This window comes from Dendrobates tinctorius, unplaced genomic scaffold, assembly GCF_039654945.1.
Source record: "Dendrobates tinctorius isolate UK_male_01 unplaced genomic scaffold, ASM3965494v1 ptg000095l, whole genome shotgun sequence".
In the NCBI taxonomy this organism is placed as follows: domain Eukaryota; kingdom Metazoa; phylum Chordata; class Amphibia; order Anura; family Dendrobatidae; genus Dendrobates; species Dendrobates tinctorius.
In genome coordinates, this window is record NW_027361763.1 from 27,600,001 (window position 1) to 27,624,081 (window position 24,081).

The 24,081-nt window shown below is 46.5% G+C and overlaps 1 protein-coding gene across 1 annotated transcript in view; it reads right to left on the reverse strand.

Moving 5' to 3' along the window:
* Positions 1-1,522: 1,522 nt before the first annotated feature.
* LOC141098865 (vomeronasal type-2 receptor 26-like) overlaps positions 1,523-24,081 on the reverse strand; it is an 86,985-nt gene continuing 64,426 nt past the window's right edge. Inside the window, exon 3 of the mRNA XM_073586825.1 lies at positions 1,523-2,430. Coding sequence (XP_073442926.1) covers positions 1,523-2,430 — 908 coding nt within the window. The remainder of the gene's footprint in view (positions 2,431-24,081) is intronic.

The following is a 24,081-nucleotide window of genomic DNA, read 5'->3' on the forward strand; positions in this document are numbered from 1 at the left end:
CAGCCAGTGAAGACAGAGAATGCTGTCCTAGGATCTACACTGTGCCTCTCACACAGGTCCACAAGCTCCTGTCTCTTCTGGCTGCCTCCCACCTTTTATATGCTTTAAACAAAGGCTTACTCAATATAATATTGGGTAAACATGAAAATACACAAGTTAGTTGTTTGATGTTCCAATCACATGACAGAGGCCACCTATCATGAATAAATAACATCAAACAAGACTTGCCTCTTCGGACTATTTACTCTTGCCCTGAAATTTACATATGATAACAACAAAGTTTCCAACAACTTTCTATGATTATAACCCTAGCACAAAATATATACTAGTTAGAGAGATCTTTAAGATTGGATACACTACAATGGGTTTCAGATCGCCAACTATATTCATTAGGCTCCTCCATCCATATTTCTATGACCTTATGTATAATAATGTGCAACTGTCCATATGCCTAGTCCACTTTTTAATCCCCATATGACACAAATATCAGGTAATACTTTGTCAATATACTTGCACCATTCACTACTCTTGAAATTCAAGTAAGTCAACAGCGTACACAAAGGTTAATTCTTTCCAGTAATCCAGATTAAACATAGTGTTTCAACAAGCATTGTCTTTCAGTATACTCAACACACAGGCTGCATTTCAATAGCCATTGCAGGTCTGACCTCATGAACTCTGGTACTGGATATGGGGCCTTCTAATGCTGACATTACAGGTTAATTTCAATATGGACTAATTAATATATTACAATATGTAGGCTATAAGATATCCATATTTTTATTAGCACCACAATTTCTTAATTTCTCCTCTCCATTACGTAGATAATAGGTTGTGAAGTTTAGAATATAATTTATTATAAGCCCAATGGGGTAGTTGCAGCTCTCCCCTCAATGGACGGTCAGCACAGCTGTAATTCCTCCTCCCACACTCACTGCTGAGAGATGAAAGCTAGAGATGTTTGTAATCACACCTTGCAGTGAATATTGGGTAGAGAGCAGGGTTGGGAGCAGGACTATCTATCATTACATCTCATAGGAGAAAGCATGTTCTTTTGATATTCTAGAGACGTGTTCCTTTTTTCAGTGCACACTCCCAGATAAAAATCTCTGGTGATGCCCAGTTGGACTTTTCATAAATTATAACCTATATTTTTAAGCTCGTATCTCCACAATGGAGATGAGAAATTATATAATAAAAGCTGTGTTGTGTTCAGCTCTGCAGCCGCTATTCTATGATGAGTCCGGTTTATCATGGAGAAACTGGTAAAAGATTCTCTTTAAGGAGGAAGCAGATAATTTACCAAAACCTCAGAGAAATTTCTACATTTCCCAAACTTTAATACATATATGGGACGTCCTGATAAATGCATCAATTACTGGAGATAACGGGATAAGAAATGTGTAAATGTTTCTTTCATACACAGGTTGATAGAGAATATTGCATCTTACTTTTTAATGGTTTCTAAGGGTCTAATGTACAGAATTAGTCATTATTATCAGTGGTTCCTCATATTGTGCAGTCATTCCTTTCTTTTTCTGAGCAGCTCCGTTTTTTTATTCATTCCAGATTTAAACAAAATAATAAAGCATTTAGGAAAAAACACACAACCTAAAAGTCCAGCACTGGAAGCCATCACTGCAAATATCTCCACAGCCACCATGGTCTTCCCTCTGGTGCTCAGATAAGCCGGGATCATGGAAATCCAGACACTGATGAACACCAGCATGCTGAAGGTGATGTACTTGGCCTCGTTGAAACTGTCCGGTAATGTCCTCACCAAGAAAGCCAGGACAAAATTCACAGCTGCCAGGAGCCCCAGATAACCCAACATGGAGTAGAACCAGATATCTGAGCCTTCATTACACTGAATGATGAGAATCCCAGGATAAGAATCAGTGTCCAGATCTTGGAATGGGGGAGAAACAGACAACCAAAAAACACAGATTACAACCTGAAGGGATGAACACAACAACACTATGGTATAGGGCAGTTTCACATTCAGACATTTTCTCCAAGGGCTTCCAGGCTTGGTGGACTTAAAGGCAACACAAACCATGACAGTCTTGGCTAGAAGTGAAGAGACGGCTACTGAGAAGAAAAATCCAAAACTGGTTTCACGTAACCTACAAGTTACATCATTGGGACGACCAAGGAACAAAAACACAGAGAGAAAGCTGAGAAAGATGGAGACCAGGAGGAGGTAACTCAGGTTCCGGTTATTGGCTCTAACAATAGGAGTGTCCCGGTAGGAAATAAATATCCCAAATGTGAAGCCGGTCACAAGACATCCGAAGACCGAGATACAGGAGAGTACAGAAGCCATTGTGTCATTCTGGTAAGAGATGAATTCCATCACTTTAGGCAGACATTGGTCTCTCTTCTCATTTGGCCATTTGTCATTTTGGCATTTCATGCAGCTCTCGCTGTCTGTAGGAAAAATTCACAAAGTATTACTTTTATTGTTTGAAGAATAACTATCTGTTATATATCTATTAGCTATCTATTTATCTATTTTAGAAAAAATGGAGCCGCACACTTTCCAAATAAGTGAATGCACAGGCCTCACGGCAAACTATCTGTATACTTGTCAAATATACAGTGGGTACGGAAAGCATTCAGACCCCTTGAAATTTTTCACTCTTTGTTTCATTGCAGCCGTTTGGCAAATTCAAAAAAGTTCATTTTTTTCTCATTATTGTACACTCTGCACCCCATCTTCACTGAAAAAAAAACAGAAATGTAAAAAATTTTGCAAATTTATTAAAAGAGATAAACTGAAATATCCCATGGCCATAAAGAAGGTCTAGGAAGACTTCTGGTGGTCTTAAACTTCTTCCATTTGAGGATTGTGGAGGCCACTGTGCACTTAGGAACCTTGAGTACTGCAGAAATTCTTTTGTAACCTTGGCCAGATCTGTGCCTTGTCACAATTCTGTCTCTGAGATCCTTGGCCAGTTCCTTTGACCTCATGATTCTCATTTGGTCTGACAAGCACTGTGAGCTGTGAGGTCTTATATAGACAGGTGTGCGCCTTTACAAATCAAGTTCTGTCAGTTTAATTACACACAGCTGGACTCCAATGAAGGAGTAGAACCATCTCAAGGAGGATCACAAGGAAATGGACAGCATGTGAGTTACATATGAGTGTCTGAGCAAAGGGTATGTGGTGAGGATGTGTGGCTGCCTTTACCTCCTGGTGCATCTTTCTCCTTCATTTTTATAAGGTGATGTAGCCCTTGTCGGATTTGTTTTCTGCATTTAATACTACGTCGCCACGCCATGTGGACCCAATAAAGTCCATGTTACACTTTAAGTAATTTTTGGTGTGCTACTTCCCATTTTTTGCCTTTATCTATTTATAAATCTATTATTTATCTATCAATTATCTATTAACTATCTATTATCGATCTATCTATCTATCTATCTCTCTCTCTATATATATTGTGAGGTGCCAAGGGGAGAGGTACTAGAAAACAGGTATATTTCTCCCCGGTTCATTTCATATGTCTCCCTGTACTGATGATGAAAGCAAGTTTATTTCACTGTAATCCAGTCCTGGTTTCCTTAGTGATCAGCATGGAAAGGACTGGTAGTTCCCCCTCCACTTATTCAATCCAGGTTTTGGTTTCCTGACTGGTCCAGCTGATATAATCAGGAGGAGCTGGGATCTCTCAGTCTATCTCGTCTGCTGAGCTGGGAGCTGACACAGTAAGATTACATGGACTTGTTTGCTGTTATATAGTTTGTTTTGTAGTTAGCCTGCTATTGTTAGTTAGTGGCCAGACGGCCTTAGACGTTTTATTTCATGTTTGGCATGTGTAGCATTGAATAACAAGTGTGCACAATAAATATGCCGTGTCCATATTCATGTGGAACTTGCTAGTCTGCTGAAGTGACTTCATAGCCACACGCTTGTGCCAAAGCAAAGATCCCAGCTGAGCTATCTATTCCCCACAACATATATATGTATATTATCTTACATCTGTTATCTATCTATTATCATCAATTATATATCTATTATCTATTTTCTATCTATTATCTATCTATCTATTATCTATCTTTCTGTCTGTCAGTGAATCTGTCTAATATCTTTCTTTCCATCACTGTTAAATACAAACAAGTTTTATTGGATGGATCAAATGCACATCGCCGGTCATATCTCTCTCAGTAGAAGCATGACATATCATGTTTTTTCTCCATGCAGGGTCGCCATCTCCTTAGGTAATTTTTTTTCTGGACAAATTGGACAAAATGCACAGACAGACAAAACTTTTTTTAGAGCACAAACCCTTCACACCCTCACAATAAGGTCCTGGAATCACAAAGACATTGAGATTAAACAGTTTGTTCAGTAAGACGGACATTTCTTGGCCGCAGTGATAAAACACAGATAACATGTTACTACTTAGGAGACCGGCATCACTGCAGCCAAACACAGAGCTCAGCGGTTTGTGCCATCTACTTTGTGCTGGACCCGAGGAAGATGAGCTCTGCTTGATATTTTACAGGGGTAAAAGCATTTGGGGTCAACTTTTCTTAGAGTAGATGTGGAGACATGAGGGTCAGTGGTTGCTCTCGTCCGCTGGCTCAGGTGTCTTTATAAAGACTGCATGGACCAGGGCTCATCCCACTTAATGCCCACACTCCTTCACAATGACACACTGGGTTTCGAGCATCAGCGACTTTGGGTCTTCCAGGGCCAAATGTACCCACCAGTGGCAACCTACATTTGACAGACACCAAGCTTAGGAAGCTGACAGTCTATTGAGATATATGGTCATGTGAAACTGATTGTCCCAACCTGAAATATCCTGTAGGATATAGATGGTGTAAGGCGGTGAAGCACAAGAAGAATCAGAATGGGCTTACTGTCATAATTTGTAGTTTTGCCCTGTCCTGTATTTTGTATAATATGTCATTTAACTTTTCTCTGGTTGTATTTGCTGTAAATTAACCATGTCTCCTTCCCCCAATACTTTGCAATGTCTTGTGATGTACCTGGACCATAATCTAATTTATTCTTGAGTCAACAGCCTAGCGGAACTTTGGCTATTGTTTTCCTAAGCAGAAGATAACCTACAATACACATCCTGTAGACTAAGTGGAGCCCTTACATTTCTAGAATCTTCTGATGGACCAAACCATTGAATAGTAGGTGTGACCCCTACCCCCCTTCAGATGGGCTGAACCTAGGAGCCCTGGCAATACATTCGTGTTTTAAGATCAGTTGTGGTTTGATTGCGGAGGTGGAAGGAGTCACGAACTGAGTTGAGGCCAACTCGTGACGTCCATGGGATTGTATGGAATCCTGTGGACTATTGCAAGGAATATTGTTATCGTATCTGGCACAAGGACTATCGTGAGGTGCCCGGATTTATTTCCATTGTGTGGACTTATTGTGGACTTCTCATGGACTCCAAGGACATTATGGATATTTGATGTTGTATGCTCCCTGCCTTAATCTCATTGAATCATCCCTCGGCCTGTTGTCTCTTCTTGCTCTGTTGTATACCCCATCACAAACTGGTTGGCAGCGCTGGGATCAGAGCAGAAGGAATGGAGGACAATGGCCCATCATCATCTGGAACCAGAACCGCAGAGTACAAGAACTGGACTGCGGTGAACCTACAAACAAAGGCCCGTGAACTGGGAGTCAGCTACAAGGGACTCTCCAAGGAGCAGCTGATTGAGGCTTTGGAAGGAGTTCGCCTGCAAGATGACGCTGAGGAAGGATCCCCACAGCAAAAAGAGGAAAGACTGCAGCCGGAGGTAAATACCCAAAAAAGTCAGTGGGTTGTGTGGTATGAGGAGGAGTTGGCATTGCTGGGAGAACAGGCTACCATAGAAGATAAGAGGGAGGTCATGCGTGGAGCTAAGGAGAGGGCATTGCTGGAGAGGCAGATGGCATTGCTGGGAGAAGATGCTACCATAGAAGATAAGAGGGAGGCCATTCATAGAGCTCAAGAGAGGGCATTGCTGGAGAGGCAGCTCGCTGTGGAAGCAGCTAGAAGCTCCAGACAGACTGTAACCCCAGCACCCACCATGAGGGAACTCCCCAGAGTGTCCCGCAAAGACTTCAAGCCATTTAATGAGGCTTCAGGTGACATTGAGGGCTTTTTCCAGGACTTTGAGCATCAGTGTCGATTAATGGAAGTCCCGGAAAGGGAGCAAGTCCGACATCTGGTGGGGCTCTTACAGGGTGGAGCTGCCGCAGCCTATAGAGCTATGGACCCTCGGTGGAACTGTGAGTATGCGGAGATTAAACAGACTATTCTAGAACATTATGCTGTGACCCCAGACACTTACAGGACCCAGTTCCGCACTTTAGCCTGTGATGAGGAAGTGTCCTTCAAGATGTATGCCCACAGACTCAAACAAAGATGTCATCGCTGGCTGGAGGGAGAGGAGGCCTTAACTTGTGATTCCTTCCTCCAAGTCATACTAAAAGAGCAGTTTTACTTCAAGTGCCCCGCTGAGATCCGGGAATCGGTGCGTGAAAGGAGACCAGCCACTGTGGAGGAAGCTGCAGCTCTAGCTGATGAGGCTCTCACCATCAAGCCTCAGTGGAAAAAACTACTACTCAGTGAGAAAAAAACTACCAGCCCCCCAACGCTGGTGGCCCCTGGTCCTTCGGCCTCCAATATTCCCCATCCCACTAGACCATCAACTCGTGGTGACCTTCGTGTGACTGTGCCTTGCATTACTCCTGCTCCATCTTCGGGACTACGACATGGAGGAAGAATCCCAGAGCGCAGATGTTATAGATGTGGGCAGCCTGGGCATCTGCAATTCCAATGTCCAGGTGTTCGGAGGCAGGACAGCTACAGACCGCCTTCGCCTGTTCATTATCTACAGACACCCTCACCAGGAGAAGAGCTGGATTCAGTCCCTGAAGACTTGCCAAGTGACTCTGATATCCTGGCTCCCCTACCCGGAGTCTACGGGGTGCGAGCCTCAGCCACCTGTTCTTCTGATGTTCAGCACAAACATCTACAGGAGGTCGTGCTGGATGGCCAAAAAGTTGTTGACTTCCGTGACACTGGGGCTTTTCTCACCATAGCCGATCCCCGAGTAATTCAACCAGAAGCAATTCAAAAGGGACCAGGAATTGCCATTGAATTGGCTGGAGGTACCCAGAGATATATTCCAAGAGCGAGTGTGACCCTGGATTATGGCTTTGGGGCAAAACAATGCGTGGTTGGTGTGATGAGCCGCCTCCCTGCAGACGTTCTTCTAGGAAATTATGTGGGAAATCTTCATTGCCACTTTGTCGGTGCGGTAACCAGAAGTCAAGCCAAGAGAGCAGCAAATGTGGACATGTACAACCCTTCCATGGAAATGAGGCCACCAGAACTGCCATCACAGCCGGTGAGTGATTCTTCTTGTGGGGACAATGTGAGTGTTACTTGGGATAAAGTTCAGTTTAGACAAGAGGTAGATACTGACCCCACCCTAGCTAGTTTTAGAGCTCGAGCTGAGATAGGGCAGTTGGGGGAGAACGGGGAAAGAATTATCAGAGAAAATGGACTTCTGTATCGGGTTACCAATGCTGACTCCCTAGATAAGCCCTGGACTTATACAAACAGCTGATTGTTCCTCAGAAATACAGAATTCCCCTATTACACCTTGTTTATGACATTCCTACTGCTGGCCATCAAGGCAAAACCCACACTGAGAGACGATTGACTCAATCTTTCTATTGGCCTGGGATTTCCCAAGCCGTAGCGCATTTCTGCCGAACTTGCGACATATGTCAGCGTAGAGGGCGACCCGGAGATCACCCAAAGGCACCCCTGCAACCGCTCCCTATAATAGAAGAATCCTTTCAAAGAGTAGCTGTTGATATCATTGGACCTCTGGCTAAACCAAGTAAATCTGGAAAGCAGTACATTCTCACTGTTGTGGACTATGCCACCCGATATCCAGAAGCTGTGGCCTTGTCAAGTGTTTCTGCAGCCAAAGTGGCCGAGGCCCTGGTTACCATTTTCACCAGAGTAGGATTCCCCAGTGAGATCTTGTCAGACCAAGGCTCCCAGTTCATGTCAGAGCTGGTCCAGTGTCTGTGGCGCACCTGTGGAGTACGAGCGATCCGAACGACCCCGTATCATCCCCAAACAAATGGACTTTGTGAACGATTCAATGGCACTCTGAAGAATATGCTGAGGGCCTTCACTGACAGAGATTCAAACTGGGAGAAGTACCTACCCCATCTCTTGTTTGCCTATCGGGAGGTTCCCCAGGAGTCCACCGGGTTTTCCCCCTTTGAACTACTTTATGGAAGAAAGGTCCGAGGACCCTTAACCCTGCTAAAAGAATTTTGGGAGGGACAAGTTGAAGATACAGGAGCCCCTGTTGTCCCTTATGTCCTAAAGCTGCGAGAAACCCTGGCTCAACTCGCTAGTTTAGCCCATAGTCATGTGCGTATGGCTCAAACCAGACAGAAGACATGGTATGACTGTAAAGCACGCTATCGGGAGTTTGTAGAAGGACAACAGGTCTTAATGATTGTTCCCCATCGGCAGAATAGACTGCAGACAACATGGGAGGGTCCCTTCCGGGTTCTCAGAAAACTAAATGATACCAATTATCTTCTTGCTTTAGATGATCAGGGGCTAAGGCAAAAGACTATCCATGTGAATATGATTAAGGAGTACCATGCCGGAACCTTCCAATGATAGCAAGCTGTCGGCTAGCTTTAGAATACGGTCAAGAGGATGAGGACTCCCTACCTGATATTGTGGATGCAGCGAGAGCCCCATCCACTGTGGAACAGGTTCCTCTGGGAGATCACCTGGATTCCTTGCAGAAAAACCATATGCTGGGAGTGCTTCAACAGAGACGGGCTGCTTTCTCATCCCAACCAGGTCGAACCACCGTCACCCAACATCATGTGGACACTCAGGGTATCCGTCCCATACAACAGGCTCCTTACCGGGTACCTGAATCTGTTTGAAACACCATGCAGCACGAACTGGAGGAGATGTTATAGCTTGGGGTAATCCAGGCCTCCCATAGCCCTTGGGCCTTTCCTGTGGTGTTAGTACCCAAGAAGGATGGGAGTACTCTATTTTGTATGGACTATCGACGACTAAACGACCATACCATCAGCGATCCTTACCCAATGCCCCGTATTGACGAACTTCTAGACCGACTGGCTGGGTCCCGATATGTCACTACCTTGGATCTCAGTAAGGGATACTGGAAAATCCCTCTCACGGAGGAAGGGAGAGAACGGTCCGCTTTTATAACCCCCTTTTGTCTGTATGAATTTCTAAGCATGCCTTTTGGAATGAAGAATGCCCTGGCAACCTTCCAGAGAATGGTGGACCAGATCCTCCGGGGATGTGGTGACTTTGCTTGTGCCTACTTGGATGATATCGCCATCTTCAGCCAGACGTGGGAGGAACAACTGAATCAAGTAGCCATTATTCTTGACCTGATTCTTGCAGCCGGCCTAACCATTCGACCCGATAAATGCCAATTGGGGATGGGTGAAGTCCAGTACCTAGGGCATAGAGTCGGAGGAGGGAAGCTCCGTCCTGAACCTGCCAAAATCCAGGCTATTAGAGACTGGTATGTACCCCTCACTAAGAAACAAGTTATGGCTTTTTTGGGCACTGCCAGTTATTACCGAAAATTTGTTTCTCGTTTCAGCACTGTGGCCAAGCCTCTTACCGACCTGACCAAGAAAACGATGCCCCAGCTGGTGATCTGGACTCCAGCCTGTATGAGGCTTTTAACCGGCTGAAGGACGCCCTGGTCTGCGACCCTGTTCTGGCTGCTCCCGATTACAAGAGGAGATTCATTGTGCAGACGGACGCCTCTGCTTATGGACTGGGAGCTGTCCTCAGCCAGGTGAATGCAGCTGTGGACGATCACCCCATCGCCTACCTTAGCAGGAAACTGCTGGACCGAGAAGTGGCCTATGCAACTGTTGAAAAAGAATGTCTGGCTGTAGTGTGGGCCCTTTGGAAACTAAGGCCGTATCTGTATGGATGAGAATTCACTGTCATTATTGATCACAATCCCCTCACCTGGCTGAACCGAGTCTCTGGGGACAATGGACGCTTACTACGATGGAGACTGGCTCTGCAGCCCTGTAACTTTACCATACAGTATAGAAGAGGCAGCAAACAAAAAAATGCAGATGGACTGTCCAGGCAGGAGGAGCCCTGAGTCTGGTCAGCCATGCCTGTGTGTACTTAACAAGCGACCTGTAGAGGTCCCTAGTAGAGTTGAGTGAAACGAAACCAGACCCTAGCATGAGGTCGGCCACGAGGTCGGCGACTTAAGTGCCAAGGTCGCGTTTCAAAAGTTTGTTTTGCGCTCTTTTTCAGCCAATCAGGATCCACAGACACTGTGGGCAACATGATGACATAGGCAGGGGTCACCACCATCTTTCAGAAGGGCATGCAAGTGACTGGCTTGCTTTGGTGGGTGTCACAGGGGGTATAAAAGGGCGTGCACGCCGACCGCCATGTTACTCATGCTGATCTCAGGATAGGGAGAGCTGCTGCTGCTGCTGATTCTGTAGGGAGAGTGTTAGGCAGGGAAGAAGACACCAAAAACTGCTTCTGCTGCTAGCGATTTTGCCTGTACAACACACTAGTCACTGTGTGTGCAGTGCATGCAGAGGCTATATTTTGCTGGATCAGCGGTGTTGGTTGTTAGGCTGCCTTCTAAGGCTTCCTGACGGCTGCATTGCTGTTTACCCACTGCTCTGCAAACTGCTTTTTTAAAAGCAATCCTAATTTTTTTTTTGTCCTGGTGAGGTACTGAGGGTGCATTTTTTTCACACCATACAGCGGTGCACACTCCTCACACTGTACCGTGTAACGGCTGTTATCACAGCCACAGTGAAGCTATCTGTGTGTCACTCTGTAAGAATAAGTCGAGGACATGTTCCGTTCTTACAGACCTGCACCTTCTAGTTTTGATAGCTTTCAAACAGTTAAATATATTTGCTGCTTGATCACATTCAAAACTATAGAGAGACAGCGTGTGTCAGTCCGTATATTTAAAAAACACGGAGCTTGACAATTTTACGTACACCGGACAGCCGTGTACGTGCACGCTCCTGTTATGATTGAGTCACCGTAGGAGGCAAAAACAGAAATGCTAGCTAAGTCCAGAAAACCAGAGAGGTTAGCAGCTATCGGATTGCAGACCCCTGATCCTATCCACAACAACTAACAGTAGCCGTGGGGGGTTCCTACGATGCCCTAGACCCCTCGATCACAGCCGGAGAATTAAATAGGCCTAAAGAAAGGGGAAATCTAAACTGCCCCAGAGCAGACCCCAAAGCAATAGGCAGCCACCAACATATAATGACGGTGAAGCAAGAAGAAAACACTAACACAGACAGAAAGATAGACTGAGCAAAGACGGGGCCCAAGCTAACTAGATAGGAAAGGACAGGAAGGCTGCTGTCTGCAATCTGTGAAAAACCCTATGAAAATAAGAGCCAACAGACTGACAGTGAAAAAGGCCCTGAAGACGCTAGGCTTCAAAAAGCTATGTCAGTACTCAGGAATATTCTGAAGACAGAGCAACCGGCAAAAGGAGATTCAGCTCACCCCAGCAGGGAATGGCAGAATCCAGAAAAGCAAGGCAAACAAAACCAAAACACAAATGCTAAAAGGCAAAGCAGAAAACTTAGCTTTAGAGGAGCAGGAATCAGGCTGGTGTCCTAGAAGTCCACAGAGAAATCACCCGCAGGGCAGAAGGGCGTCGGCAGCCTTATATCCAGTCCGTGACTCCACTCAGCCAGTCATTCTCATTAGGCTCAGGTGCCTGATAATCAGGCTCATTACCTTCCTTTACCAGAATAGGGAGTTCACCAGACCTCTGACGAAGGGGAAAATGAACTCACAACAGTACCTCCCCTTTGAAGAGGGGTCACCGAACCCTCAACCACGCCACCAGGGCGATCAGGGTGAGCCCGATGAAAGGCACGCACCAATCTTTTGGCATGAATATCAGAGGCAGAGACCCAGGAATTATCCTCCTGACCATAACCCTTCCACTTAACCAAATACTGGAGTTTCCGTCTAGCCAGATGGGAATCCAGTAATTTCTCTACCTCATATTCCATGTTACCTTCAACCAATACAGGGTCTGGAGGTGCCACCCCAGGAACAACTGGTTCAACAAACCTCTTCAACAAGGACTTATGGAACACATTATGGATTTTAAATGTGACAGGAAGAGCCAAACGAAAAGAGACCGGATTAATAATCTCCAAAATCTTGTAAGGTCCAATAAATCTAGGCTTAAACTTAGGAGAAGCCACCTTCATAGCAATATTTTTTGATGATAACCACACCATATCACCAATCTTAAACTGGGGACCAATAGTCCTATGTCGATTGGAAAACCGCTGGGCCTTTTCCTGGGAGAGAAATAACTTATCCACCACTTGGTCCCAGATCTGGTGCATTCTCTCCTCCACAGTGTCAACACCTGGGCAGGCAGAAGGCTCCACCTGCCCTGAAGAAAATCGAGGATGAAACCCAAAGTTACAAAAAAAAGGTGACATCAAAGTGGCAGAACTAGCTCTATTATTTAAAGCAAATTCGGCCAAGGGCAAAAATGAAACCCAATCATCCTGATCAGCGGAAATAAAACATCTCAAATACTACTCCAAGGTCTGGTTTGTTCTCTCTGTCTGCCCATTGGTCTGAGGGTGAAAAGCAGAGGAGAAGGACAACTGAATTCCCAGCTTGGAACAGAAGGTCCTCCAAAATCTAGACACAAACTGAACTCCTCTGTCAGATACAATGTTCTCAGGAATCCTGTGTAAACGAACCACCTGTTGCAAAAACGGGGCACCAACTCAGAGAAAGATGGCAACTTAGGGAATGGTACAAGATGAACCATCTTAGAGAACCTATCACAAATCACCCAAATAACAGTTATTCTTTGAGAGACCGGCATATCAGAGATGAAATCCATTGAAATATGGGTCCATGGCCTCCTGGGGACCGGCAAAGGCATCAACAACCCACTAGAGCGAGAACAAGATTTAGACCGGGAGCAAGTCCCACAGGACTGCACAAAATTCCTGACATCATGAGACAAGGTGGGCCACCAAAAAGAGCGACTCACCAGATCTCTAGTACCAAAAATACCTGGATGACCAGCCAATGCAGAGCAATGAACTTCAGACATCACTCTCTTCTTCCACTGGTCAGGAACATACAACTTTCCACTGGGACAATGCTCAGGTTTGTCCTCCTGGAACTCTTGCAGAGCAAGTCTCAAATCGGGCGAGATGGCAGAAAGAACTACCCCTTCGCCTAAGATGGTAGCAGGCTTGGTCACCACAGGAGAATCAGCAAGGAAGCTCCTAGAGAGGGCATCTGCCTTGACATTCTTTGTTTCAGGAAGAAAAGAAACCACAAAATCAAAACGTGTAAAAAACAAGGCCCACCCAGCCTGTCTAGGGTTCAAGCGCTTAGCCGACTCTAGGTAAATCAAATTCTTGTGGTCAGTGAGGACCACGACTTGATGCTTAGCTCCCTCCAACCAATGTCTCCACTCCTCAAATGCCCATTTCATGGCCAACAGTTCCCTATTCCCCACATCATAGTTACGTTCAGATGGAGAGAACTTTCGGGAAAAGAAAGCACAGGGATTCATTTTAGATGTTACAGGATCCTTTTGGGACAAAACAGCTCCTGCACCAATCTCAGAAGCATCCACCTCTACCTGGAATGGAAGTGAGACATCAGGTTGCCGCAAAATCGGGCGCAGGTGAATCTTCGCTTCAACTCCTGAAAGGAAGAAACAGCCTCCGGAGACCAATATAACACATCAGCACCCTTTTTAGTAAAATCAGTCAATGGCTTGGCAATACTAGAAAATTTTGCTATAATTTTCTGATAAAAATTAGCAAAACCCAAAAACTTCTGGAGGGCCTTCAAAGAAGTGGGCTGAACCCAATCATAAATGGCCTGTACCTTGGCAGGGTCCATTTCAATAGTTGACGGAGACAAAATAAATCCCAAAAATGCAATCCTCTGTACTCCAAAAAGGCATTTCGATCCTTTGACATACAGGGAATTCTCCCTCAAGATCCGGAACACAGTCCGAATATGTTCCACATGAGAATCCCAATCCTTGGAGAAGATCAAAATATCATCCAGATAGATAATCAAAAATTTATCGACAAAGTCTCGGAAAATATCGTTCATGAAGCACTGGAAGACAGAAGGGGCATTAGTGAGCCCAAAAGGCATCACCAGGTACTCAAAATGTCCCTCCGGAGTATTAAACGCCGTCTTCCATTCATCCCCCTGCTTAATGCGGATAAGATTATACGCCCCCTGAGGTCAAGCTTGGTAAACCAGCAAGCACCTCTAACTCTAGAGAATAGATCCGAAATCAGGGTTAACGAATACTGATATTTAATAGTAATTTTATTGAGGGCACGAAAATTAATACAAGGCCTTAAAGAACCATCCTTTTTGGCCACAAAAAAAAAACGGCACCTAATGGTGAAGAGGATGGTCTAATATGACCCTTCTCCAACGCCTCCTTAATATAGGACCGCATAGCCTCGTGCTTGGGTACAGATAAATTGAAGAGCCGACCCTTGGGAAATTTACCCCCCGGGCTTAGTTCAATTGCACAGTCATAACTCCTATGAGGAGGCAAGGACGCAGACTCACTCTCACTAAATACATCATAAAAGTCCTCCAAATAGTCAGGAACATCATGCGACTGAGGAGAGGTGGAAAAAAACAGAGCCTCACTAAAGGCACACCGACAACCCCAACTCACCACAGACACAGATTTCCAATCCAAAACTGGATTATGAATTTGCAACCAGGGAAACCCCAGAACAACGGCATCATGCAGAGCATGCAACACCAAAAATCTGCAATTTTCTTGATGGTCTGGGGCGACCCGCATGACCACCTGTGTCCAAAACTGAGGTTTATTTTTAGCCAAAGGAGTAGCATCAATCCCCCTCAAAGGGATAGGCGTCTGCAGAGATGTCATCGGAAATCCACAACGTTTAGCAAAATCCAAGTCCATTAGGTTTAGCGCTGCTCCCGAATCCACAAAAGCCTTGGCGGAAAATGTGGACAGGGAGCAGATCAGAGTAATTGCCAGAAGAAACTTAGGTTGAACACCACCAACAGAAAATGTGTGTGCAAAGCGTTTCTCTCGTTTAGGACAAACAGAAATAATATGCGAGGCATCTCCACAGAAAAAAACACAGCTTATTACGCCTTCTGAACTCCTGACGTTGCGCCTTCGACAAAACTCTATCACATTGCATAGGTTCAGACATCTGTTCAACCGGTGGCAACACCTCTCGTGCAATCCTGCGTTCACGTAAACGCCGATCAACCTGAATGGCTAATGACATAGAATCGTCCAGACCAGAGGGAACAGGAAATCCCACCATAGTATCTTTTACGGCTTCTGACAAACCCTTCCGAAAGAGAGCAGCCAAGGCATTATCATTCCAGGTAGTAAGGACCGCCCACTTTCGGAACTTTTGACAGTACAACTCTGCAGAATCTCGACCATGGTTCAATGCCAACAGGGTCTTTTCAGACTGATCAATAGCATTAGGTTTGTCATACAACAACCCCAAGGCTTGAAAGAATGCGTTCACATTAGTCAGAATAGGATGATCTGGTTTCAAAGAAAACGCCCAATCCTGGGGATCGCCACGCAGCAAAGAGATGGCAATTTTAACATGCTGCGCGGAGCTCCCTGACGAGTTAGGCTTCAAGGCAAAAAATAATTTACAATTATTTTTGAAACTCAAAAATTTAGATCGAACCCCAAAAAATACATCAGGTGTAGGGATCTTTGGTTCAACAGCATGCGAACGAGCAAGGTAGGCGGAAATTCCTCGCACTTCCGCAGAGAGCTGCTCCACACGATCAGACAATTGCTTTATCTCCATTGAGAGAAAAAAAAATTCCCCCTATGGCCTCAGAGATATAGAGGAAAGAATATACACACTCTTTTTTTTTTTTTTTTTACAATTCTTTCCTGCTATTGAGTACCCTAGGATCTGCGGTATGGCGGGTGATTCTGTTATGATTGAGTCACCGTAGGAGGCAAAAACAGAAATGCTAGCTAAGTCCAGAAAACCAGTGAGGTTAGCAGCTATCGGATTGCAGACCCCTGATCCTATCCACAACAACTAACAGTAGCCGTGGGGGGTTCCTACGATGCCCTAGACCCCTCGATCACAGCCGGAGAATTAAATAGGCCTAAAGAAAGAAAGGGGAAATCTAAACTGCCCCAGAGCAGACCCCAAAGCAATAGGCAGCCCCCAACATATAATGATGGTGAAGCAAGAAGAAAACACTAACACAGACAGAAAGATAGACTGAGCAAAGACGGGGCCCAAGCTAACTAGATAGAAAAGGACAGGAAGGCTGCTGTCTGCAATCCGTGAAAAACCCTATGAAAATAAGAGCCAACAGACTGTCAGTGAAAAAGGCCCTGAAGACGCTAGACTTCAAGAAGCTATGTCAGTACTCAGGAATATTCTGAAGACAGAGCAACCGGAAAAGGAGATTCAGCTCACCCCAGCAGGGAATGGCAGAATCCAGAAAAGCAAGGCAAACAAAACCAAAACACAAATGCTAACAGGCAAAGCAGAAAACTTAGCTTTAGAGGAGCAGGAATCAGGCTGGTGTCCTAGAAGTCCACAGAGAAATCACCCGCAGGGCAGAAGGGCATCAGCAACCTTATATCCAGTCCGTGACTCCACTCAGCCAGTCATCCTCATTAGGCTCAGGTGCCTGATAATCAGGCTCATTACCTTCCTTTACCAGAATAGGGAGTTCACCAGACCTCAGTGACGAAGGGGAAAATGAACTCACAACACGCTCCTCTCTCAGTACCGTGTAACGTCTGTAATCACGGCCACAGTGAAGCTATCAGTGTGTCGCTCTGTAAGGATAAGTCGAGGACTTGTTCCGTTCTTACAGACCTACACTCTAGGGAGATTCCTATTCTGCCCAATTCTATATACACCTTGTAGTTTGTCATACACTAGCCAATTTCTGCCTGTGACATAGCGCTGTGATATTCACTGGGCCTCACACAATCCAAAAGTGTCCAGTGTCCACAAGTGTGTGCTGAAATTCAAAATCTCCGTTATCCTCTAGTGACATTTCTTACACCTGTGACATCAAGCCTGTGACATAGCGCTGTGATATTCAGTGGGCCTCACACAATCCAAACGTGTCCAGTGTCCACAAGTGTGTGCAGAAATTCAAAATCTCTGTTATCCTCTAGTGACATTTTTCACACCTGCGACATCGAACCTGTGACATAGCGCTGTGATATTCAGTGGGCCTCACACAATCCAAAAGTGTCCAGTGTCCACAAGTGTGTGCAGAAATTCAAAATCTCCCCTGTCCTATAGACACCTTGTACCTTGTTTTACATTACTGTATAGTTTGTTGGATTTTGTCTATATTTCTACCAAAAATGAGGAAGGCTGGTGGAAGAGGCCGTGGAATTGGGCGGGGGTTGGCAGCTGGTAATGATGGTGTTGGTGGTGGATCTGATGGTAGTGGCAAAAGCAAAATAGGACCGAATGCAGGAAGTGTTGAGCATGCGTCATCGTCTGGCTCCATAAGGCTTCGAAGGCTTAGTTTTCTAGGAGTTGGCAAACCGCTTTTAAAGCCAGAGCTTCAGGAAAAAGTTTTATCTTACATTGCTGACTCAGCCTCCAGCTCTATCGCCTCCTCTTCTGAAGTTGTAAAAAATAAAAGCACTGAGTCGTCATTGGAGGCTCATGTTCATGAACCACACCTTTCCTTGTGTCCTTCACCCCAACCAAGATTGAAGGATGACACAGGCCATACTACTCATTACTCCATGGAGCTGTTTTCACATACCATGCCTGGATTATGAAGTGAAATGGTGAATTACCCATGCCAAGATGAATCTGACATGGAGTGCACTGATGCACAGCCACTGATAGATGATTCTGCTGGTAGATTCACTCAGAGCACTACATTGTCCTCGCAGTGTACAGAGCCAGATTCTGACCCTGATGAGACTCAGGTGCCTCTTCCCGCACACTATACACGGTGACACAGAGGAAGGTGCACATGACATTGAAGAGGAGGTGATGGATGACCCAGTTGTTTACCCAGATTGGCATCCATTGGGGGAAGAGGGTGCTGCTTCCAATAGCTCAGATGAGGAGGAGGAGCATCCACAGCAGACATTGCCATTGCAACAGCTGTTATCTGGCAGGCCCGGAGCACTCCAAAGACAGGTTCCAAAAATCAAAAGAGTTGCTGGACAGCTTGTCCAGAGGGTCAAAATAGCACAGCGTGCTAGGCCGCAAAATGTCTGCCAAAGTAGGAAGAGTGCAGTGTGGCACTTTTTTAAACAAAATCCTCATGATCAGGCCAAGGTTATCTGTAAGAAGTGCGCAAAGACCTTTAGCAGAGGGAAAAATCTGAAAAATTTGAATACCAGTTGCATGCTTAGACATTTAACCAGCATGCACTTGCAAGCGTGGACACAACACCAAACCTCAAGTACCACATGTGCAACTGATTACAGCGAAGGTAGTCAGCAACGCTACATTGTTTCCCCCACTGTAAGCCCACCGGTTAGCACAGCAGCAAATGTTGAGGTGTCATTGCAAGGCCACAGCAGTCAGGGAATCCCACTGTTATATCAACGAAAGAATGAATCTAGGCCATCAGAAAGAACACCAACTCCATCACCATCATCAACCCTCTCTCAGTCCACCCTGTCCACCGCTACTTCCACCATATGCAGCTCTCAAGTCCAGCTCACCCTCCCAGACACTATGAGTAGGTGAAGAAAGTACTCAGTCTCTCATCCGCGTACACTGGGTTTCAATGCCCACATTGCCAAACTAATCTCGTTAGAGATGATGCCCTATCGGTTGGTGGAAAGCGCAGCTTTCCGCAAACTCATGGCCTATGCAGTACCATGCTATGACCTACCCAGTCGCCACTTCTTCTCTCGCAAAGCCATCCTAGCCCTCCACCATCAAGTGAAAGACCGCATTGTCCATGCACTCAAGCAGTCAGTGAGTGGAAAGGTGCACCTCTCAACTGATGCATGGTCCAGTCGGCATGGCCAGGGCCGTTACGTGTCAATTACTGCGCACTGGGTAAATGTGGTGGATGCAGGGTCCACAGGGGACAGCGGTGGTGGGACAGTGCTGCCTAGCCCACGGTATAGGAAACAGTTGGCTGTAGGCGTTCCACCCTCCTCCTCCAGAAGCGAAAGCTCGTCCACAGAGCGCAGTCGTACGAGCACTCTATCTGCAGCTGCCACTGTTGCACACGAGGTGTTCCCCTATCGAGCAGCTAGTGGAAAGCATCAGCAGGCTGTGTTGCAGATGTGTGTTTGGGCGACAGACACACTGCCGAGGTGCTGGCCGAGTACTTTCAGCGACAAACTGAGTCATGGCTGGGCAGTGTACATCTTGAGGCAGGCAAGATAGGTAGTGATAACGGCCGTAATTTTGTGGCAGCCATAGCCCTTTCAAAACTCAGCCACATACCTTGCTTGGCTCACACCTTGAACCTGGTGGTGCAGTGCTTCCTCAATAATTATCCGGAGTTAACAGCCCTGCTCCAGAAGGTGCGAAGACTGTGCGCGCACATCCGCCGGTCGCCTGTACACTCCATTCGTATGCAGAAGCTGCAGCGATTGCTCCGCCTTCCCAACCACCGCCTCATTATCGACATTGCAACAAGGTTGAACTCCACCCTGCACATGGTTGAGCGGCTGTGCGAGCAGAGGCAGGCCATAATGCATTTGTGGGAGGATACACGGCCAGGCACTTTGAGAGCAGACATGGAGTTGACAGGTGTGCAGTGGTCGAAGCGGAAAGACCTCTGTAAAGTCCTTCAGTGTTTTGAGGAATGCACACGGCTGGTAAGCGCAGACAACGCCATCCTAAGCATGAGCATCCCACTTATGCGTCTGCTCATGCAAACTTTGACGCACCTTAAGGAGCAGGCGTCTGCAGCCAATGTTGATGAGGAGGAAGAGGTGGAGGGAATCCTTGATGACATTTAGCCATTGTCTGCTCAGGGACCTCTCCTGGACGAGGTGGAGGAAGAAGAGGAGGAGGAGGAGGAAGATGATGGGGATGATTAGTTAGGGGAGGAGGATGCATCTCGTGGGGCAAGTGAAAATGTTGGCGTGGCAAGGTCTGGTACAGGGTTTGTGCATGACTGGAGGGATGAGGATTTGCCAGAAAGTGCTCCTGCACCCAGCACTCGCAGTGCATCATTGACACCGGGAACATTGGCCCACATGTCAGATTATGCCTTGCAGATCCTAAAAAGGGACCCCCGCATTGCCAAAATGATGAACGATGACGACTACTGGTTGGCCAGCATCCTGGATCCACGCTATAAAGGCAAATTACAAAACATCATGCCACAGGAGAACCTTGACCTAATAGTGGCTACTAAACAAGCAACTCTGGTTAACCGGTTGGTTGAGGCATTCCCAGCACACAGCAGCTGTGATGGTTCTCACACGAGCCGTTCGGGCCGGGGGCAGTTTGGCAGAGGTGTTCGTGGTGCACACAGCAGAAGTGGCGTTGGAGACAGGGGTTTCATGACAATGTTGTGGACTGATTTTTCACGGACTGCTCACACAACGGTTAATACAGCATCGATGGAAAGTGACAGGAGACAGCAGTCGTCAACTATGGTTAACAACTACTTTTCCTCCCATATCGATGTTCTCCAGCACAGGTCATTCCCCTTTGACTATTGGGCCGCTAAACTGGACACCTGGCCTGAATTGGCACAATATGCCTTACAGGAGCTCGCTTGCCCAGCTGCAAGTGTGCTATCGGAAAGAGTCTTCAGTGCAGCTGGATCAATCCTGACAGAAAAAAGGACCCGTCTGTCAACCCAAAATGTGGATGATCTAACCTTCATTAAAATGAACCATGCATGGGTTTCCAAGGATTTTGTCCCACCTTCCCCTGATGACACATAGGGTGACAGAAAAATGGCTTGCTTTGGTCCTCCTCCTATTCCGCGAACTTGACCTATTTCGCCTTTTGCAGCAGCTGATTAACCCACATCTACATATGCCACTTTGTAAACCTCCCTAAGTGGGCGGCCCTCCCCATGGACGGGGTCACCACCTAGCGCACAAAACCGTGCGAGTGCCGTTGCCCTGGACAGGTGGGTATGCCGACTCTTGGGCGTGGGCACTGGAATAGGGTCCCTCATAGTGCAATCAAGTGTCTCTGACAGTGGTGGTGCACACCCGCCGTCAGACACACCGCCGTACTATGAGGGGCCCAGTGCCAGTACCGACGCCCACGAGTGTGCCCCCCTTGCTTGGGCAGGGCCCCAGCATTTGCAATGTTTACCTCTCCCTGCTCCTCCGCTGTGTAGTCTGGGCTGTCAAATCATTCACTGGGACTGCCACTACAAATTGATTGTACTGAAAGATGATGGTTAAGATGTAGCTATGCCCTGTCCTGCTGGCCGGGCTCTAGCTCCAGATGATCAGAGGATTCCATTTCTTATGGACGTCGGCTCACAATTACATGCAGTGGTGGTTTATCATCAGCTTTCACAGTTTTCCTACTCACAAACGTGTGACATTCCGGTGCACATTTCAAAATGTGCCCTCTCATGCCAATCAAATAGAATCGCCTACGGCCTGTGGCTTCTGTCTTTTGCACTCCAAAGTTACGTGACAGATCATGATAGCTAGTGAGCACCATGTTTACATCGCTCCCTGTGATAAAAATTGGATTGAGATGAGTAACAGTGATGGAATCAACGGAAGTGCGATACAGCAAGACATTATTCACAAAAAAATGTTTTCACTGTCTCAACACACAAATTAATTGAGGGTCAGCATCGCCTATGAGAATTGTGACGGAAGTTTTTCCCGTGAATAATAATTCCTATATTTCTGCAATCAATAGCCTTTATGTCACTAATTGTATGCATCTCATTTCCTATTGCGGAGAGGCTGGACTGTATTACTGAGACAGAAATATATATGAAGATTTAAAAATAACACCAAAAGTATATACTTGTGTACGCCTCAAATGCATTTCCTTTTTTCCACTTTTTAGATTGCTGTGTAATCCATACTGAGAACACGGAGATTTTACATTTTTAAACTATGCTATATATTCCTGCTATCCAGTGATAAAGTACCCTTTCTCAACTTTGTACAATCTGGTCAAATCCATACTGGGCCTGAGAACATCTGAGTCTGCCTCCTGATCTATAGACATATATTTTTAATGTGTAAACTAGGCTACATATATACGTGTTATCCGGTGAAACTGTACTCTTTATCAACTTTCTACAATGTTGTTGAATCCATACTGGGCCTGAGAACGGCTGCTGAGCTGTTAAGCAAGCTACAGCACCTGTGGTTTGGACACGTAATTTTTTCTGGAAAGACGGTAAGGCCTAACTCCGGAATTGCGGTTGACCTGAACTTACTGGGAAATCATCGTTCGCGGGGAATAATCTGAATCCCAGATCCCCATCACTAAAGGAGTTCAGCAGGTTATCTGCACCTGTAAGTGACAAAAGCTGGTCCTTTCAGTGTAGCGTGCATGCAGCCCTGGACATGTACTGGAATGCTAGACCTGTTATTGCTCGATCTCACATGCCACAGCCTCGCGTATCCCTCTAGTAAGCTTGACGCGTACCACGGGGCCATGCCGGAGTCTCGGTTATTAACGGAATAATGCTGTGAAATCGCTAGCACCACTACAAACGGACATACCACACCATACACAGAATCGACAAAGCTTGCAATCTGTCCATCTTTTCTGTAGCTTGTATGGTAGTGGTTTCCCGGGTGCAGTCCAATTAAGCCACAGGCTCCACTCCTGGTGGTGCCCTTTTGGACATTCCTTTAAGGTTCAGCTCTGCAATCATACTGCCCCCGGAAACCAAAAACTTTGCCTTCAGGGACGCTGTTTGGAGGTTCGTGGGAATAACGCCGCCCGATCAGCAGTCGGCATATGGGTCGCCCTCCCAGGGCTGTGGGGTACTCGGTACCGGGCCGGTGTCAGTGGGATGTGTCACAGCAGCGGTGACCCGGACGGTGGCCCTGGGCGCCCATGTAAATGGCGTGGTATAATGGTAAAGAGTTTATATAGATAGTTTGACGCCACCTGTGGTGTTCGGCAACATAGATGTTAGGCCGACGCTGCATGCAGATCCTCTGGGACTGATGGTGTTGTGCAGCAAAGATGGTGAAGCTCCCCATAGGTGGAGCTGGAGTCCCAGGGAAGTGTAGATGTAGTGATGGGGGAAAGGCACAGGCGGTGTAGGTGCTGGTACCCAGATGTAGCGGTGCTGGAATAACTGTAGGACACCAGAGCGTGCAGTTCCAAAGCTATACTCACAGTCTGCAGGTTACACAGATGCCTGCCTTCGTGCTGTGTCCTCCGGGTCAGGACCTCTGCCAACCTCTGGGACCAGAATGGAAAGCTCCCTTCCAACACTCTGCCAACATGTACCTTCCTGAACGTCTCCTTTCTAGCGCTTGAGGGGGAAGCACTCACAGGACCGTGGTTCACTGAAACGCCTCCTGTCTAACAGATGTTCCTCAGACTTTATTTGTATGGCAGACAGCTGTAGCCGTTTCGTTCTGCCTTGCACACATCGATGCTGGGGCCTCCAAGCCTTAGTTGGGTACAGAGCATTTATAGCTGCTACTTCCCCCGGTTTCTGCTGCAGGAACGTCAGTGTCCCTACAAACTTGGAGACCGGAATCCGGACCATGCGCTCCAGCTAGGAGTGAGCCTTAACTCTGCTCATCCTCCAGCTCCCCTTCTCAGTCCACACTCTTCCCCTTCCCTGCACAGAGTGCCCTAACTTACCTCCTCCCGACCACAGAGAGCAGCTCCTCAGCAGTCAGGTTCAGAGGTCTCCCTGCTGGCCTGGAGTGGGAAATGTGTTGTGTGTTGGTTTCACTGCTAGAGAGATCCTTCGTTTCTCCCAAGCTTGACAACACACTCTCTAGGAGGAAGGCAATGCCACAGTGGCGACCGTACTCTTGGGGACGCCACAAGTGCACTGA